This window comes from Siphateles boraxobius, unplaced genomic scaffold, assembly GCF_051911475.1.
Source record: "Siphateles boraxobius isolate OS27281-9 unplaced genomic scaffold, OSU_SipBor_1 65, whole genome shotgun sequence".
In the NCBI taxonomy this organism is placed as follows: domain Eukaryota; kingdom Metazoa; phylum Chordata; class Actinopteri; order Cypriniformes; family Leuciscidae; genus Siphateles; species Siphateles boraxobius.
In genome coordinates, this window is record NW_027509192.1 from 11293650 (window position 1) to 11313071 (window position 19422).

At 38.3% G+C, this 19422-nt stretch overlaps 2 protein-coding genes across 2 annotated transcripts; both read right to left on the reverse strand.

The window, feature by feature from the left end:
* Window positions 1-2635: 2635 nt before the first annotated feature.
* On the reverse strand, window positions 2636-18630 carry pkmb (pyruvate kinase M1/2b). The gene is made up of 11 exons (XM_077210962.1): window positions 18525-18630; window positions 16876-17054; window positions 16693-16784; window positions 13989-14120; window positions 13709-13895; window positions 13289-13559; window positions 11073-11223; window positions 10823-10975; window positions 8257-8423; window positions 3823-4004; window positions 2636-3147 (listed from the first exon to the last, which is right to left on the reverse strand). Exons 2-11 carry the CDS (start codon window positions 17024-17026, stop codon window positions 3041-3043), a joined length of 1593 nt encoding a protein of 530 aa, XP_077067077.1. The 5' UTR covers window positions 17027-17054; window positions 18525-18630; the 3' UTR covers window positions 2636-3040.
* On the reverse strand, window positions 5841-7610 carry LOC143720442 (uncharacterized). Its single transcript, XM_077209914.1, has 2 exons — window positions 6347-7610; window positions 5841-6134 (listed from the first exon to the last, which is right to left on the reverse strand). Exon 1 carries the CDS (start codon window positions 6978-6980, stop codon window positions 6510-6512), a length of 471 nt encoding a protein of 156 aa, XP_077066029.1. The 5' UTR covers window positions 6981-7610; the 3' UTR covers window positions 5841-6134; window positions 6347-6509.
* Window positions 18631-19422: the final 792 nt, after the last annotated feature.

Genomic DNA, 19422 nt, shown 5'->3' on the forward strand with positions numbered 1-19422 from the left:
ATATAATTTGAACTGTTAATTGATAAATAATTGTAAAAAAAAAATTTAAATTATATTGTTGTCCTTTAAGTCTTTGTTATTACGACCTTTGTTTATCTTTCTTTCTTCCTGACCATGTACCATCTTGAGTAAAATTCCTCCCCATATTTTATTATATTTGTATCAGAGCTGTTAATGATACCACATTCATTTAATTTTCAATGATATTAAATGCAACCAACAATACCTACCCTTTTTTTTGTAAGAGTGGCTTCCAGTTATGCTGTACAAAAACAGTCTGTCAAGTTAATTGATGTTGCAAATGGTTATTTGTTATATTATTTTAATTTACTATAGTTTTCTCAAATTAATTACCTATTGACTTGTAAAGTTGTGATGTAAGAAATACAGAATCCCGGGTCCAAGCCTTTACTCATTTCAATTGCGAATACTCTCTTAGCAGCCATTTATGAATCCTGTATTTATACATTTAAGCCAAGATTTAAAGACTCACTGTGTACACCTCAGTCTCCTGGCTCATGATGTCTCAGGCACAAATATTTTAAGGATTCATAAAAGATCTATGACTATCTGGCCATCTGAGTTCTCGGTATGGCGATTAAGGTTAGGATAATGATTTTTTGTTATTACAGTGTATAGTTGCATCCCATACACTGCACTATGTACTTGTGCACTTAACTACTCATCTGTGTAATGTATGAATTTTATGAGGTTATTTTGTCATTAAACATCAGAGACTGATAGCCCCTGCCTGCCCCTCCGCTAAGTTTCGACAGTTGAGTGCATGAAGTGTCCAACATTACACACTCGTTTTTTTCTCTATTTAATTAAGCGCATCATCTGGGTATTTAAAGTGTACTACTTTTTCTATTTGAAATTTTCAGTGTAAACACTACTCGCACTATTTATACTACAAAACACCATAGAATAATGCATAAGTATGCAAATTAGGACAACACTCAGCAATGCTTGTTCTGTTTTGACCCAGAAACTTGACATGTTGGGATTAAATAGAAGTTGGGATAGTCTTTCTCTTTTGTGACAAAAAGACAAGACTTGATTTTGTCCATTAGGAATTGTTTATATAGTTGTAGTTTGCTATTGGTCAATCTCATGTGAGTGACAGGTTGCCCCGCCCTCGCGCCAATACACACGTCATCAGAGAAGTGATGACGCTGCAAAAGGGAGGGAGTTACAAGGACACATGATTTTTTTTTAAATCGTGTGTAAGGATAAATCATTTATAACAAATGCTGCAATATTCCTTAAAAAATAAGAATTGTCCAATTTGATTTCATGGTGACTTTAACAAGCAGATGAATCGGTCTTCCCTGTTGAAAAATAAGATGAATATTTATATTATACTTTATTTTTAATAATAATAAATTCAATATAATTATTTCGACTCAAAATATTTAATCGATGGACAGCCCTAAAGCATTTCTCGCATTCATGCATCATCTCGAGTCTAGCATATAATACTGCCAACAGAACGAGAGAATCTCAAGGTCGTGTCCTTGAAAATCCACACTGCTGTTTCTCCCACTTATTGAGCCTTTCCAGCGCTTCTGATACTCGATGTAGCTCCAGTGGGGAACTGAGATAGCAGCATCGTCCACTTCCCCGAGACAGTAGTGGATCAATCTCCCACTGTCTTGCTCTCCATCCCCCACTAAACTGGACTGCTTAACCCCTATCAGTATCATCGCGAAACAGAGCATCTAATCTGTACGTTTCGCTCAGATCTGATGCTCATCAGAGAAGTATTATCCTTCTTTGGGCTTGTAAAGAACAAACCAAATGCTGAAATGGTGTTTATGGCAGGCAGCTATAGCCTACTTTGTCCCGCTCTGGCGCTGATGCTTCGTACGAATTCCACTCATAGCGGCTTGATGTCAGCGAGCCCTGCTGGCAAATCAAAGCCTGGCTGAGCCTCACCCTATTTGCATACAAATTGACCAGCTGATCCCTGTCACTCTGACGATGCAACCAAGGTACACCCAGACTGCAAGCCCTGCTAATTACAGCCTGATCCCCTTATATTAATGGCAAATGGATCCCTAGTCTGCAATGAAACCTGGTGCTCTGAAGTTTCCCTTTATTGTCGGCCCTTGAGAAAGTTTGAAAAGTTACTATGTAAATTTTAATTGCGCATCAGGACTGCTGACTCACTCTGCAACCGAATGGCTCCTGCACAGAAGATAAGTTTTTATTTAGACTTTGACGTGCTTTTTTTTTCAGCACCCTCCTTCCGGTGGAACATTCAGGGTATTAGTTGTCGGTATTTCGCACTAGCCAGATAAATTAAATGATTAAATTATGAAGGTTTTACATGTTTTGTTTTTAATAATGCGCATTGGGTGTCCAATTACACACTGACCCCTAGTGGTCACTGTCTAAAGCCAATGGATTATTAAATTACCTTTCTTTATTTTTCTCTCAGGTAATTTATTTAATATTACAGCTAATTGAGTACAGGCCTTCCTAAATCCAGAACTTCAGAAATCCAAGTACATAAGCATGTAGCCAACAATTCAATATAATTTCTTCTAAAATATTTGATATGACTTTGCATGAGGTGCTGTTTAGAAGTATAAACACATCAAGAACACAGAGAAATGACATTGGACTGACCTAATTGTCGAGATTCTGTATTTTCAATTTTGTCCACGAGGTGGCGTTATTGGGATAGTTGCCTTCCCCAATATGCCTTATGTGAAAGCACAACATATACAAAACTGTAAGCTGTTTCAAAGAGAAAAAAAACATACAGGGAAAATAACAGAATTCCACAATACGTTAATAAATTCAGAATACTCAAAAGGTTCACTGTAAACACATACAGTACAGTTCTGATGAAAATAATTTTGTAGTGGGTTGAAAGGGGAAGGATCTCCTCGACATAACATGAGTTTGATGCGAATTTAAAGCATGTGAACAACACCACAAGTCTATTTTTGGGACTTGAATATCTTGTTAGGAGGATGAACAGCTGTTTGCATGTGAAAATATTTGGGGTTTACAGTTCAAGAGGTTGCGCTCAAGGCACCACGACAATGCGCATGGTGTTGGTGTAGCCAGATCCTGGGCGCCAGCCTGTGACAACGATGATAACGTCGCCGGACTTGAAGTACTTCCGGGTCTTACCTGAAAATCAAAATGGAGGGTGTAAACAAGAAGGCCTACATGTACAAAGGTAAAAGGTTTTAGTGTCTGATATATGGATATCAAACACTTTTGACCACATCTAATCATTTACATTTATTAATTTAGCAGACGCTTTTATCCAAAGCTACTTAAATGGATTTAACATTAAATTTAACTAAATGTATATTCAGTATCGATATTCTAGTCTGCGATAATAGAACCAAAATTATTGTTGACATCATCTTGCACTCAGGGGGGTATGCACTCAATTTTCTCTAATAAATGATCTCTAGAAGAAAAATGACATTGTCTACCTTTGATCAGCGATAACAAGCAACAAATTATGGCTTTGTATATCATTTATTTTATGTATTGTATTGACTATTGAAAAATATTTGCCTCAAATTCCTTTAAATATGTAAATATGTCAAACCAGAAAACTGCACTCAAGCTAATTTCATGGGTTATGAAGTTCACATATATTTATATATTCTCTTGGCAACTCAGACACCTCATGACTAAACAAAGCGATTGCTGGACTGACTGCTAGTTATTTTCCATAGCTGCATCCCTGTAAAAGGTAACCAGCTCGGTAAGTGGCTAAAGACTTAATCAATGTGCATCTGTTAGTGTCACACTAGATGAAGTACTAGATTTGTCTAGATGTCTCATTACCGATCTCCAGGGCGAAGCTAACACGTAGATCCACATCCTCAGCCCATACATCATTAGCAGGCTTGGTATAGAGGATGGGGATGATGCTGCGATAGAGGTGCAGCTGCCGAGATGTCTGGCCGTTACGGGTCACAGCCATGATAGGAGCACGTGGCCTGTATCTGGAAAGCAGCTGGGCAGACCTGAGGAGACATAGACAGGTCGAAGTTTAACACAATATTAAGACAGAATTATAAAAGTAGTAATAATAATAAATTGATTCTTAATGATAATATTATTATTCTAATTATTCTCCTTTTAAGATTCAACCAAAATGATGTCATAAATTATTTATCTTATTAAATATTAAAATTAATAATACATATTTGTATTCATGTGTAATAAATAAATAACATTACTAATATTAATTCCAATTATTCATATTTTAAAGAGCTAATATTACAAGTCATGGAGTCTCCTTTTAAAATGAGCTCACGTTATATGAGATTTTAATTAGCAAATAGAGCACGACTGTGTTTAATTGTTCTTATTAGGTCATAAATGAGGACATAAGATGCATGTATGTTTTACATTTTAAAGTATTAAAATACATGTCAGCAACAGGTGGAACAGGAAATAATACACAACCACATAAACGCAAATGACATGTACAACACCAAACAAAGAACTAAGATAACACAGGCCTTAAATACACAAGGGAGGCTAAATCAACATAACAGCGAACAGGTGAGTAACTCAAATCAGCAGCCATAGAAACAGACTAGCGGCAGGAAAATGGGAACAAAGAAAACAGGTACAGGAACTAGAACCGAACTAAACCAAACCAGAACATACACGTGACATTAGTCCTCCCCTCCTAGAAGCCATGTCCTTGCAGAGTTGGGTGTAAAGGCGGGCATACACTGTGCGATGTCTGTGCGATTTCAGCAAGGTATCTACTCACACTGAACGAGTAGATCGCATGCGATATAAAGCCAAAGCTCAGGATTTATGTGCTCACACTATACGGTCCGAACGTCGAGCTGCGACTTGACTGCTCACACTATACGTGAGAAATATGTGCGATAAACCCCCGTGCTGGGTTGGTAGACGATATCATGTATCCAGAGATATTGTCAAAACAAGCATCAGTTATCAAGATGATTTAGCACTTCCAATTTATGTATTAAATTATTATTAGTATTATTGTATTAGGGAAGGCTAATTTTATTATTAAATTGATCTGCTATTATAATTAATTTGCCACGCAATAATTTCACAGCACATCGCCGCAATGCGCTGAGGATAATAAAATATTACATAGAAGCTTACTCCTCGGGGAATAATAATAATATAATTATATGCCTATAATTCATTATAATCGACCTAAATGTTTTAGACAATTTTCAATGAGGATCCTCGTTGAAAATTGTCTAAAACATTTAGATCGATTAGGCTACAATGAATCATAGGCATATAATTATATTAACAGTCTATAATATGTCTGAACACTGCAATAATTAGTCATCAATGAAAATTAAAAACAGGTTTATTTCAAAAACATTGTTTAACAAATTAATAAAAGAGGAACGGTGCTACGCAGCTTGGAAGACGTGGGTAGGCCTAATAACTGGACAAACTGGAGGTAAGCAACAGTAATTTGTAGCTAGTTTGAACTACAGAACTTAAAGAGTTCCCTCTTTTCGTTTTTTTTTCTGCAGATTGAAATGGTTAAACTCTGTTTTCGCGCAGGCGCAGTGAGGGATAAAACACTTGAGTTTAGGGCAATCGGTTCTTAGCTCTGCTTCAACTGTGCGATATAGTCACGAGGAGCGACCAAAATTTCTGACATTCCAGAAATTCATCCGACCATCCGATTGCCGATCGGGAGAGGTTAATCGCCTCTCGTTTCCCCTTGTATACTGCACGAACACTGCACGACAAATCTGAAAATCGGCCCGACCCGAAAAAGAGTCGCACGAGTCAGAATTCGGCTCAAAATCGGACGAAATTCGCACAGTGTATGCCTGCCTTAAGAGGTCTGAAGCAGAGAGTATACTTTGTTTTTTACGCAGTGGAACCCACAGCCTTGCAAAGTATACTTTATTTGAGTATAATAAGCGTAAACAGGCGTTTCACACGAGCAGTTTTGAGGAATCTCTTCCCACAAGTTACAACCCATGTAAATATCTTTGAATTCTTTTGAGTAGTACAAATGAGGGTACTTTCTAAACTCTTCGCACAATCTCTCTTCTATGTAGGCCTTCATTGTCGCTGTAGCTTGCGTGTAGCATTTCGGTTTGTTCTGTTTATGCAGTTTTTCCTTCAACTACCTTGTGAATAGACGCCCCCAGTGCACGGTTGCCACCTTTTGGATAAACTAATTACTGCAACAAAAATTAAATGCTCATGTGCGACCTGCGCATACAAAGTACAATGAACCACGGCGGAGCCCGACTGAGCAGAAGGGGTGGAGGGATGAGGCGCAGCCAAAGGCCAGGAAGTCTGTGGCGTAGACTGTGGCGTAGGCAGAGTGACAACTGACCCAGGTGGAGCCGGAGGGACGAGGGAGCTCTGTGGAGTCATAAGAACGACAGTCCCAGGTGGAGCAGAGGGAGGGAGAATCCATTACGTAGCTGACTGGTCGACAGGCCAAGGTGGAGTGACGGGCTCGGCAGACTGAGACAGAGACATGGGATCTCCATTTGCTAAGGCGAAGCTAGAGACCGGATGGGCCAAGGTGGATTCGCGCAGCAGAATGGGGAAAACAGAGGAAAAGCCGAAGAACTGAAGGAAACCAGCGGAGGCGGGGCCAGAGGACTGGCTTGCTTTGGTAGAGGAGGTGGGACCATCAGAGTTGCAGGAGACTTTGAGCTGGGCGGGACGAGCGATGACAGGAGACTGAGGGGAATAACCTCCACCAATTCCTCAAAACATTCTATGTAGACCTGGCACAGCTCCCTCTCAGCAGCGGAAGTATAGGCGGGGCTCTCATCCATGCCTTCGTACTCAACGAGGATGCCCACTTGAACGGACGGTTTTGCCGGCTCACGCACCTGGTCAGGCTCTCTGTGGGGCTCGGGATGCAGGACGAAGACGGCCTCAGGTTTCAGCTCTGGCGCTGTCTTTGTGGTGGGCTCGTTCTCCCAGTCTACGGTGGGCTCAGGTTCTTGGTTCATAGATGGCAAGGCTGAAGACTGGGTCTGGAGTGGGGCTGGTGATGTCCTCCTCAGCTGGGTAGACGGTGAATGGGGAGCCGCAGCTCTCCAGCACCCACTCCACAAATGCTGCGAATGTCCCTCAAGGACTATCACCAGGAGGCGTGCCTTAGTTTGCTCATTGAGACTTGCCTGAAAAAACACAAGGGAGCGGTCTGGAAAGTGTGTAAGGCACACTAGGTCTAAAAAGTCTATTGTGTGGTCCTCGAGGGTATGCTGCACCTGATCTCAGAAGAGCAGGCGGACTGCTGGTAAGTCCATTTTTTGTTGGTTTGGTTCGTGTTCTCATAATAAGTTACACGGTGCAGGAAAATCCAAGAAACTGTCTAGTCAATAAATCCAACAGGAACAGGAAATAATACACAGCCACTTAAATGCAAGCAACATGTACAAAACCAAACAAAGAACTAAGAGAACACAGGGCTTAAATACACAAGGGAGGCTAATCAACGTAACAGCGAACAGGTGAGTAACTCATCAGTAACCATCAATAACCATAGAAACAGACTAGTGGCGGGAAAATGGGAAACGGGTACAGGAATTAGAACTAAACCAAAACAGAACATACATATGACAATATAAAATATTATCATTAACCCTATAAACCCGAAGTGTACCACTGTCATTATACAGTTTAGCAACTATTATACAAAATACTAGACAACATGATGCAACGGACCAATCAGAATCAATTATTTCAGATAGCCATGCAATAAATAGATATAATTCAAATTATTGTTTGAAATTGTATCTCCTCTGGTTGGAGTCTGTCTTAAACACGTACTCTTGTATAAAAGCCCCAGCGAGTGTGCACTTTTGCCTCTCTGCAACCTACTGCGGGACAAGTGAATAAGGAGTTTAAATTAGCCTATGAAATGTCAAGGTTCAGGCCTGCAAAGGTCAGACTGTCTCGCTCAGCGCAACGAGATGCATTTTGATCAGCCACAAGGCAAATTGGATAATGTATGAGAATGACAAAGAGACAAGAGACTCTTTAATGTGGCTAACTTATTCTACACAACTGTTCAAATGAAGTTATGCGGTTTAAGAGGAAGCAAAATCTCTCTTAAAATGGCATAAGAAGAGGTGCATACTACAAAGCATTTGCATTCATAAGTTTTACATTCTTTAGCTCATGTGCACAACACTGAGTTGAGGTTACTGTACCTAATAATAGAACCATGTGTGTGTGTAAATGCCACTGTAAGACTTTAGGGTTTTAAAGGGTGTCTCTGACCTGCCAGTCTTGGTGAGGACGATGATGGCACTGGCACAGCACTTGAAGGAGGCTTCCACTGCACCAATGGCCACAGACTCTGTGGGGTCACGGGTCAGATGGGAAGTACGACGAAGCTCTTCGAACAACTGCCTGTGGAACATAGCGCCTTCTGCTTCACGGGCGATCTGATGCAACAAAAAAAATTATACTAATGAGGATACAAGAACCTTATTATTCTATTGTTAAGCTAATGCAGTTCTGACAAAAGGTGTGGTCACGTTTACTGTTGTTCAATGAAATTCAGTAATTTAATAGGAATTCACTTAATAGATTTCACATTCATAAAATGGTTACATTGTGGCATTTTGAAAATGGACAAAATACATACATTTTAATAGTCATTTTAACTGGAATCCACTTGATCGGGAATTTCAAGTGAAGGCGAAAGATATTCCCCCGCAGATTTCGCATTCGGGTTCATGTTTTTTATGCAAATTCAACGCGTAACAGAAAGCTGGTTGGTTTGAAATTGACTTCCATTTGAGTGGTGTTTTAAAACAGACAATGGACGTTTTGGTCACCCAAATTTCGTAAATGTGGCTGCACCTTTAGGGCCAGATTTACTAAACAGGCTATATTAGCATTAGAGTGCAATTCCACAAAAGAGCCATTGGGAGTGTAAAGATCTGCATGTGATCTACTGACGACGCGCAAATCAATGAAAACAGACGCAGCCGGATCATTTCCATAATGACTGAGGCAATCTACCAAGAGTGCAAATTTGTGTAAGATTTAAGACTTGCTTTTTTGGGGGCGTTAAATAATGCGCAAACCTAAGTGAAAACCTTAAGCCCCTTTCACACAGAGATTCCGGAAAATACACGGATAAAGTGACCCGGGATTCGATCCGTGTTCTTTGATTTTGGTTCATTCACACTGCCAGTGATTTTCTGGAATCGGAGAGTGCATTCACACAAAACCCGTAAAGACACGTGACATCGATGTGACATGTAATGTCTCAGCAGCGTTTATAGTTTGCTTATGAGCTGCGATTTCTCTCTCGAGAAACCACGCTTGTGCATTTATTTTCTCTGATTCGATCATAAACTGGCGCATTTCGTACCGTTTCACTAGCCTGCTTTCACTTCAGCGTAATCATTAGGACACAGCATTGATTATGGCTTTTGTTCACACAGCGCACGTTCCGGGACTGATCCCGGCAAAGTTACTAAGTCCCCAACCCTGCATCGATCCCGGCATCAATCCCAGGTCGTGTTTGCGTTCACACAGTAGGCATTCTGGCAATTTCCCGGCAATTTCCCGGGATCAACGCGCTGTGTGAAAGGAGCTTTAGTGAATCACCTTGCATGATTTATTTAAATACTCTCCTCCCATAAATTTTCAGGGCTAATTTTTCACCTTGTGTCTTTAGTAAATCCTGACAGTAGTTTTTTAACGTAATGTAAATCTGGTCCTTAGTGTTCTGTCATAGTATAGACAGTATTAGCATCTGATACCCTCACTGGTATCATGAGACCACCAGAATACTTTTTTGAAAAGGAACCTTTGATAGTGAATGAAGAAGCTGGAACTGTCGTGTTGCAGATCCTCATAAGCATGCGAGAAATCATCGCCACAGCAGCCCAAAAGGTAATCTTAATTACAAATGGCACAGAAACAAGCATGTCAAAGCACAAATCCTGGTAGGCTAACATACTCTTGCGAAAAAGAAGTGCACTTAATTATGCCCTTGTAGTGTACTTCAAATCTAAAAAGTATATTTTTAAAAAACGGTACCTGCAGGTAATGTAATATTAATGAAATAAAAGGCCACTTAAGTGTGAGAGTACACTTTCATGACTGTGTTTCCTATAACATTCAAGTACACTTTTAAAAAGTGCACTTTGTATTGATGTCAAATGAAATGTTTTACTTTACAACGTTTTAATTAACACTTATTTTGATATGACGACTAACATATTAAAGCACATTTAAAGTACTTGATTATAATTTTAATAATGATAATTGCGCACAAAAAGTATTCTCGTCAATTCATAACATTAAGGTTGAACCACTGTAGTCACGTGGACTATTTTAACAATGTCTTTACTACCTTTCTGGGCCTTGAAAGTGGTAATAACATTACTGTATATAGGGGTTCAGAAAGCTCTCGGATTTCGTCAAAAATATATGTTAATTTGTGTTCCGAAGAAGGTCTTATGAGTTTGGAACGACGTGAGGGTGAGTAATTAATGACAGAATTTTCATTTTTTGGTGAACTATCCCTTTAAGTATATTCGTTTAAAGCATATTATTTCCATAATAACACGTACTTAAAAAGTATGCTAAACTGTATTTCTTTTTCATAAGAGTAATTGTTAATTGCACGTGTAGTCAGTACAATTACAGCAATAGCATTAAGCTACTGTTTAGTTTTGCTAGCTGTGCTTCTAGAGTTAAGAGGTTTGAGGTAAGATTACATGAATGTTCTGCTTAGTATGCTAAACTTATTAGAATATTAGCATTGCCACACTTATCAGGCACCAGTCAGGGCACAGCCAGAAGGGGGCGCTCTTGATTCTACCTGATGCTGTATGTGCACAGACTCTATTGGGTATTCTCCCTTTGCGGTCTCTCCACTCAGCATGATACAGTCGGCACCGTCAAGCACGGCATTTGCCACGTCGCTGCTCTCGGCGCGGGTGGGGCGGGGCTTCTTTATCATGCTCTCCAGCATCTGTCAGTCGAAGAGAACATTGGTGGATGAACAACAGTCAATTCGTGCTCGCTGAACTAAGTCGGCTCACTTGCTTCTGCATAGTATCAGTCCTAACCTGTGTGGCACAAATGATTGGTTTCCCAATCCTGTTGCAACGACCAATCATCATCTTCTGAGCCAGGAACACCTTCTCAGTAGGGATCTCAATACCCAGATCTCCACGGGCAACCATGATACCATCGCTAGCCTCCAGGATCTCATCAAACCTACACAAATAAAAAAATTAAGGAATAATCAGAGGAACAAACTCACTGTAATGTTGCGTGGGTGGTTGTAGCGAAACGCACGAAGATCAGGATTCATAGAGCAAACAGTCTTTAATAAATAAATAAAACTGGCTCATGGAACAGGTAGCATATCCACATAACAAAAAATCCAGGACAAAGCACTATAGAGAACTCAGGGTTTAAATAACAGGGAGCTAATTGGAAGAACAGAAAGAGGTGTGGGATAATTAACACAGGCAAACGGAGTAAAATGAAATAAAAATAAAACAGATCATTACCGTTACACTCAAATTTAAAAATTGAATTTTTTTTATTTTTTATTTTTTTAAATAACAATGAAAAATGGCATTTTGCTGGTGAACAGATTGAAGTGGTTAATGCTTATAAATATCTGGGTATATGGTTTATACCAAAATTGTCATGGTGGAAAACTCGACAACACTTAACAAACCAAGGAAAGAAGGCAATGCTCTCTTTATTTAGGTTTGTTCGCAAGCATAAAATTGGCTGTAACCAAGCGCTGTATTTGTTCGACCATATGGTTGCACCCATATTGTATTATGGATCTGAGATATGGGGCTTTGAACCAGTGGAGTGTATGAGCAATGTGGCTGTTCTGGGCGACCTAGGTAGATTTGCATTGTCTACTACTTATATGAAAAGGTGCATTATGTACTGGATAAAATTAGTGTCCATGTCTAATTACCGGTATCCAAGAAAATGTTATAATATGCTTTTTCAATTAGATGAAGTAGGTAGAAAATCTTGGGCTTCCTGCATTCGAGTTCTATTGTATCTCAATGGTTTCTCTAGTGCTTGGGAGGCTCAAAGTGTAGGTTATATAAGAATATTCACATCTATTCTGAATCAACGATTGAGAGAAAGAGCACAAAATGCATGGTACACATCAGTTCTAGATAATAAGAAGTTAAATATATATTCACATTGCAAGTTAATGGTGGTACAGGAGAGCTACATTGCATCTGTACATAACATACAGTTGGTACGTTCTCGGTTATTGTTCTAATGTTCAGGGCACTGTTTGGCTTTAAAACCGGGTAGATGGAACAATATACCTTTGACAGAGAGAATCTGTAGTTATTGTAAATTAACTGATATCTCTGTGATTGAAGATGAGAAACATTTCTTGTATGATTGTTCTTTGTACACGGATCTGCGTAAAAAAATATTTGAGTGATCTCACACTTGTGGGTGATGTTTGTGTTGATGTGTCACAGGTTTGTGAGTCGAAGCATGCATGGAGATTGGCACTGTATATATATCATGGAATGAAAAAAAAGAGCATCTGTCATGCTATTGTGACTCTGGAACTAACGGCTGAGAGGCCATGTATTCCTGAAATAAAAAATACATACTGTACATACACTCACTTAAATTGAGGTTGGTTTGTTTTCTTGCACTTTTTGCAATCAAAGAAATTCGAATTAACATATTGTGAATATTTACAATAACTTTTCTATGTGAATATATTTTAAAATGTAATGTATTCCAGTGATGCAAAGCTGAATTTTCAATATCATCACTCCAGTCTTCAGTGTCACTTGATTCTATGCTGCTCAAGAAATTTTTTTATTATTATCAATGTTGGAAACGGTTGTGCTGCTTTATATTTTTGCGGAAACCAATGTTTTTCATGTTTTTTTTAAATGTTATCATTATTGGCCTGATATATAAAAGCCAATAAATAATGGATTTCTTCCTTCAGCTGAGACACTTTTGGTTTTGAATTTCTTGAAATATGATTGGAATCACTTAAAAAAAGGAAGATACAGTGCAACATGTGCTGTCATATCAGCTACATAAAATTATAATAAGAACATTATAATTGTGTGCTTGGGACATGGCTTTTAATGGTGAGACTTTTTTTGTGTAATCAGGCTCTTAAAGATTATATAAAAAATTGAATTTAGATTTATCTGCCAATATATCGGTTATCGGCTTTCAAATATTAAGAATTATCGGTTATCGTATCGGACAATTTTTTTTAAATATATATATTTAATATTATTATATTATCACTCACTTGCGTACACCCTCATGATTCTCCAGCTTGCTGATGATCCTGATATCCTTGCCTTTCTCTCCGAGCACCTTCCTGACAGCTTGCACGTCAGCGGCCTTGCGGATGAAGGAGGCAAAAACCATGTCGACGCCCTGCTCCACACCAAACTGAAGGTCCTGAATGTCCTTCTCAGACACTGCGGGCAGGTCAACATTGGCCCCGGGCAGGTTCACGCCTTTCTTGCTGCCCAACATGCCTCCGTTCTCAATCTCGCAGATCAGGAAATCAGAACCTGGAACATTTAACCATGTTAACACATTGAAATTTGGCAGTCCTGCCATGATGTCTTACTTTTATTATGTGCTAAAGGGTTGTACATATTATGTGGTAATGAGAGGAGAGATTAATTGAACTTGAAGTCAATTTCAACTTGGAACTCACCAATTTCCTTGACCTTGAGTGAAATAAGACCATCATCCACAAAAATATGGCTGTCCTGCTGCACCACCTTTGTGATGTTCTTGTAGTCCAACCACAGTGTTTTCTCATCGCAGTTGTCCATGAACTTGTCATCCAGAGTGAGCTTGATCATGTTACCTTTGACAAGCTTGACCTCCTCAGTGCCGCTCTGAAGAAACGAATACATGAGAAATTAGACCTATAGATCTATAAGAGTTTCTAATACTGAAAAGGACATCAGAAAATGAGACGCTATACTTACGCCCTTAATAAGTCCGGTCCTGATCTCAGGGCCTTTGGTATCCAGGGCAATGGCCACAGGTCTGTACTCAATGCTACCAGCTCCAAAACTCTCAATGGCTTCACGGACATTCTTGATGGTTTCAGCATGGTACTGCATGAAAAAAGGTTATGTACTGTATAAAATTAAGTGTCAATGGTTTTAAATATTAAGTTTATGTTAGCCTAAGAGAGGTCATTTAAATGTACAAATAAGCATGAACAAGAAGAACATACAATAGTGGGCAATACTGTTAAGTTAAAAAAAATATAATACTCTATATTCTCTAGCCAACACTTCTTCATCATGCCATCCAGGTGACCTGATCTATATATGAGACCATGTTTTGTTCAAGAACACTCCTTTAGAAACATTTAAAAACATTTACCTGTCGGGGTTATCTGTTTCTCTGTTTTGTTCATGTCTGAGTTTCACATGTTCCTTTGTTCAGTTTCCCGCCTTTGTTGAGTTTCCATGGTTACCATCATTATTAGTCATTGGTTTCAGCTGTGTGTCATTTATCAGCTCGTTTCAGTTTGTTATTTAAGCCTCACCCTTGCCTTCACTCTTTGTCCTGTCTCTGTTATGTTGAGATGTGTTTGCGCTGCCTGTTTGCTTGCTTTTTGACTAAAAATTCAACTTATTAGTGTTTTCTGAGAACCTGATTCTTCTGTCTTCAGCTTCCCTGCATGCATCGTTACATTACCAACTTCAACTTGACATCCAGGAGGAGAGATATTTAGTTGTTTTTTCTTCTTCTTGCTTTTATCGATTGACAGCATGAGCTCTGAGAACCATAGAACTGTACCGAATGCAAAATAAAAGAACAAAGTCTTTGCAGTAAAGTCTACCATTTAGTCTCTGTCCTGTCTGTCTAATCGCAGGCTTGAGGCAGAGACAGAGAGGTGTATATATAGAATCAGGGAGAGACAGGTTATGTTTCCAAGGACCCACAGAAACATTTGACTGCTTCTGAACTCAGTGAATAAATATGAATGGTCTGACAACTTTACTGATAGTTCAGTCAATATTTTGGTTGCCATCCCTTTCCGTAATTACAGAACGTGTATAGGCAAAAAACAAGACAGTCACTTCACAACCATACCACAATGGCTAACTGTAACAATGCTATATAACAACATTATATTAACAACAAGAAGTAATTATTTAAATGAGTAACAAATGCAATACAGAGTAAAATAATACAAGGACAGTTTCGTATTGCTATAGTTTATGAATTTAAAAATAATTTACAGTGATCTCAGGGTAAATTTACAGTGACCTAAGGTCCACAATTGGATATAAACAAATATTAAAACTAATCTCGAGATGATGTTCGGACAGGAAGGCCAGGCCTTTGTTCCCATGGCTCTCGGCCCCTCCCTGCTAGCCACAGTTATGAATCTGCCTGGAAGAGGACGTGAGTCTATATTGTCTAAATGCATGACGAGATGGAGAGTTCAAGTGACCAAAGACTCTCCTAGAACCACAGCTGGAGAATTGCAGAAATTAGTTGATTCTTGGGATCAGAAAGCCTCAAAAGAATGTATCAAACTGCACCTAAATCAACACAAGTTGTCTGGGATTGTTCCTCTGCTATCCTCCAAAAACAAACTCCAGCATATTCAGTTGTCAGGAAACGACTGGAACATCAAAAAGGACCTGGTTCGATGGTCAGATAAAAGTAAAAAAAAAGCTTTTTGGCAACAAACCCACCAGATGGGTTTGGTGCACACAGGGATAAAAAGTACCACTTGCCCACGGTTATAATACTGCATATTTAATATTGTGGGCCTTTTTTTCTGCCAGAGGTCCTAGACATGATGTTCAGATACATGGCATCATTGATTCTAGCAAATACCAGCTGATAAAAAATGATGGCCCTTTGCTAGAAATCGCATAATGGACCATTTTTGGATCTTTCAACAAGACAATGAACCAATACAAACATCAAAATCAACACAAAAATGTGTCACTGAGTACAAAATTAAGGACCTGAACCCTATAGAAAACTGAAGAGGAGAGTGTATCAACATGGAATTGGGTTGCAAAAAATATTGAATAAAAGGGTCCCATTAATTGTGGCCAATGTTTATTAGAGAAAAACATTTATTTCATAATTAGATTTTCCCTCCATTTCCAATTGTTTTACTTCAGTGAAAGGTTAGACTTTTGTGAATTGGACCATTCATTGGACCTTTCAATGAACCGTGTGCCCACAATTACCTGTCATACACTAAAAGCAACTTTAGAAAAAGGAACATGAGCTTTTGAACCTCTGAAGCCCTGAGATGGAAATATCTACTGCATCACTTGATGATATCATGCCTGATGTACAATCTGTAGCACCATGGTGCCATGCAGAAAAAGGTAAAAAGCCATGACTTTTAAAAGGGAGAGGTCAGAGCAGTCTAAACTCACGCTCTGGCTTGAGCCCAACATGACTCTACTCAATGTACTGAGCAGACAGACCAGAGCGGCTGACAAGATCAGCTTACAACTTCTGACATTTGAAGAGGCACGTGGGAAATGCCACAATAACGGAGGATCTACGATGGTACGAACGTAAAGCCTAGCTAAGGGGATAAGAGACTTTTGAAGAAATCGTATTAATATATTAATAATTAAGATTAATAGACTGCTTATTGCAAGATTAATAGACTGCAGAATGGATGCGATCATGTACCTCGTGACTTCCATGGGAGAAGTTCATACGTGCAATGTTCATGCCGGTCTTGATCATCTCCTTCAGTGTGTCCACAGATCGGGAAGCAGGTCCTGCATTAAGAAAAAACAAAATATTGGAAACTTTTCCTTAACGTTTTGAGGGACAATTTGCATTAAGAACTTCCGAATGTGGTCCTCTAACCGATGGTGCAGACGATGCCTGTGTTGCGAGACACTGTAGGTTCAGAGTCGATGTCCAGCAGGCACAGGTGCTCCAGGAAGGTTTCTGCCATTGCAGCGTGCATCTGCTGCTGCTGAATGAAGGCAGAGCCCGTAGTCTTCGTCTGAGACATGGCTGGAGCTGTGACTGCTAGGAAGGTCCTGGAAGAAACATGGACAAAGCATGTTCGGGTGGCTTATGTAAGGACACTGATTATTTTGAGAATTTTATCATCCCCTTTTTTCTGTGGAACACAAATGGACAAGATGTCCAAGCTGCAACAATTTCCCACCACAATTTTAAACAAGATTGCCCTTGTGAAAAAGAAGTACACTTTAGCATACTTTTAAGAACTTAATACAAGAATAATATACATTAAAATAATGTACTTGTGTGAATGTTTTTTTTACACTTAACTGCATATTAATTGTAATTAAATGATAATGTATTAAAGTGTATATTTAAATTAAATTACATTAGTTGAACTTAAGAGTGCTTTTAGACCAACTTAAGAAGGACTTAAGTACATCTTCATATGGAATTTTATAATTCTAATTGTATTCTAAAATATACTTAATGTCATTTCTATTTAAAACTCTATTGAAATGTATAATATCAAATAACACTACGGTTAAAATGTACATGTGCTTTAGTATGTTAGTCAGCATCAACAATTTTATTTCATTTATATTATCTGCAAGTAGAGTTTATTAAAAAATATACTTTTAAGATTTTAATTTCACTACAAATGAGCAATCAATACAATTAGGAGCACTTCTTTTTCACAAGATTGAACAATTTTGAATAGCAAGATTTTCAGAGAATAATGACAAATATAAATCTGATCCTTGCACATAGCTATAATATGATGTAGTTTTATAACTTCTGTAGCAGGTTAGTTGAAGAAAAAGTCAGTCAACCAGTCTACATGAGAACACAAACTCTTTACTACTGATGTAAGATGTGTTTATGTTAATAAAATGACACTAATCAACTTTACTTGTATTTGGTGTTATGTTTCTCTTATGTTTAACCCACAAGTTACATGAAGAGTAAATGAGAGCCACTGGCAGCTCTGCCTGAGCCAGAAAGAAAGAGTGGGTTTAAATGCTCGACTGCACACACTCTTACACATACATTCCAGCAAACAGTGATCTCATGGAAAAAAAGACAACTTGTCTTTTAATAAAAGATAAATAATCATAATCATCATTATTATTGTCGTTAATGAACATAAATATTAAATAATATTATAATGCACAATAATCAGCCAATAATATATTGAATTAGCCTAATAACAAAATATATATTTTCAAGAATATTTTAAAATATATAAAATAAACATCAAATATCAATAAACATCAGAATATGCAAAAGTTTTACTAAACATTTTATAAATCAATGAACTAAGTGCGAAATTTGTCAATAAATAAGCATATCTCCAATATCTTCAAATGCGCCTGTAATTACGTGGGGGGAAAATATTTATTTCTAATTATATTTATTGAATGGTTCAAATAAACGTTTATTTTAGAGGTAAAAACGTCTCCGCTAATTTACAGCGTGTTTTCAGGTCGTAATAAGCATCTAGTGAGTTTGATCTTCGCTGTTTAAATCCTCTGTCCTCCTACCTCAGAAGATGAACGCCAGCGGGTCAGAACTTCTGATCTCTATCACCGCCACTGTCTGAACTTATCCAGTCTGAACTGACCGGCACTACTTCCCACAGCTCTGCGTGTTCTTCCGACAGAATCGGATGGATATTATAGTTCGGTATTTTCAATGTAGCGCATATGATTACATTAATAATATTAATACTACGATATTTATTATATTTATATACTTCTGTTATGTATTAGGTTTTATTTCATCTTGAGTGAATGTAGTTAATCAGACGGCACCTTCAAGTTAATAGGAATGAACTTGAGACCGTCATCTGAAGAAATAAGTGTGATGTTTTCATTTTGGAATTTAACGAACAAAAAGCAGATTATCGTAATAATTCAAATTAAAATATTGTAAGATTTTAATTTTGCATGTCATTTTGATTTTGTATTGCTGTTCAAAGTATTGTGTGATCCCATTTCACTCAATGAAAAGAACAGTAGACATGACTGTCCCCCAACACCCTCACCACCCCTTCGTGTCATTTCATAAATACCAGCCATTACTGGCATCTGGAGTACTAATAATAGCTCAAGGCCTACAGCTGAAACTTTGATGCCCATGATAGAAAGGCTTGCTCATTTGATTTGATGCCCACTCCGTATTCAATTTCCACAGATCAGGAAAGGTCAGATCATCTGAAGTTTTGCATATATTATATCCAAATATTGTGTGTATTGTCATAATTACTCTGTCATTAAATTCACTGCACATACTTACCCTTCAAGTTGATGGATAGATGGTAACAGTAGGCCTCTGGGTGACCTTTAAAAATCCATAGCTTCCTGTCTAAAATTAGTTCAGTAACTAATTCTACCTGCTTTAAAGTCACCGTTAAATCAGTATTGACAATTCTTATTTTGT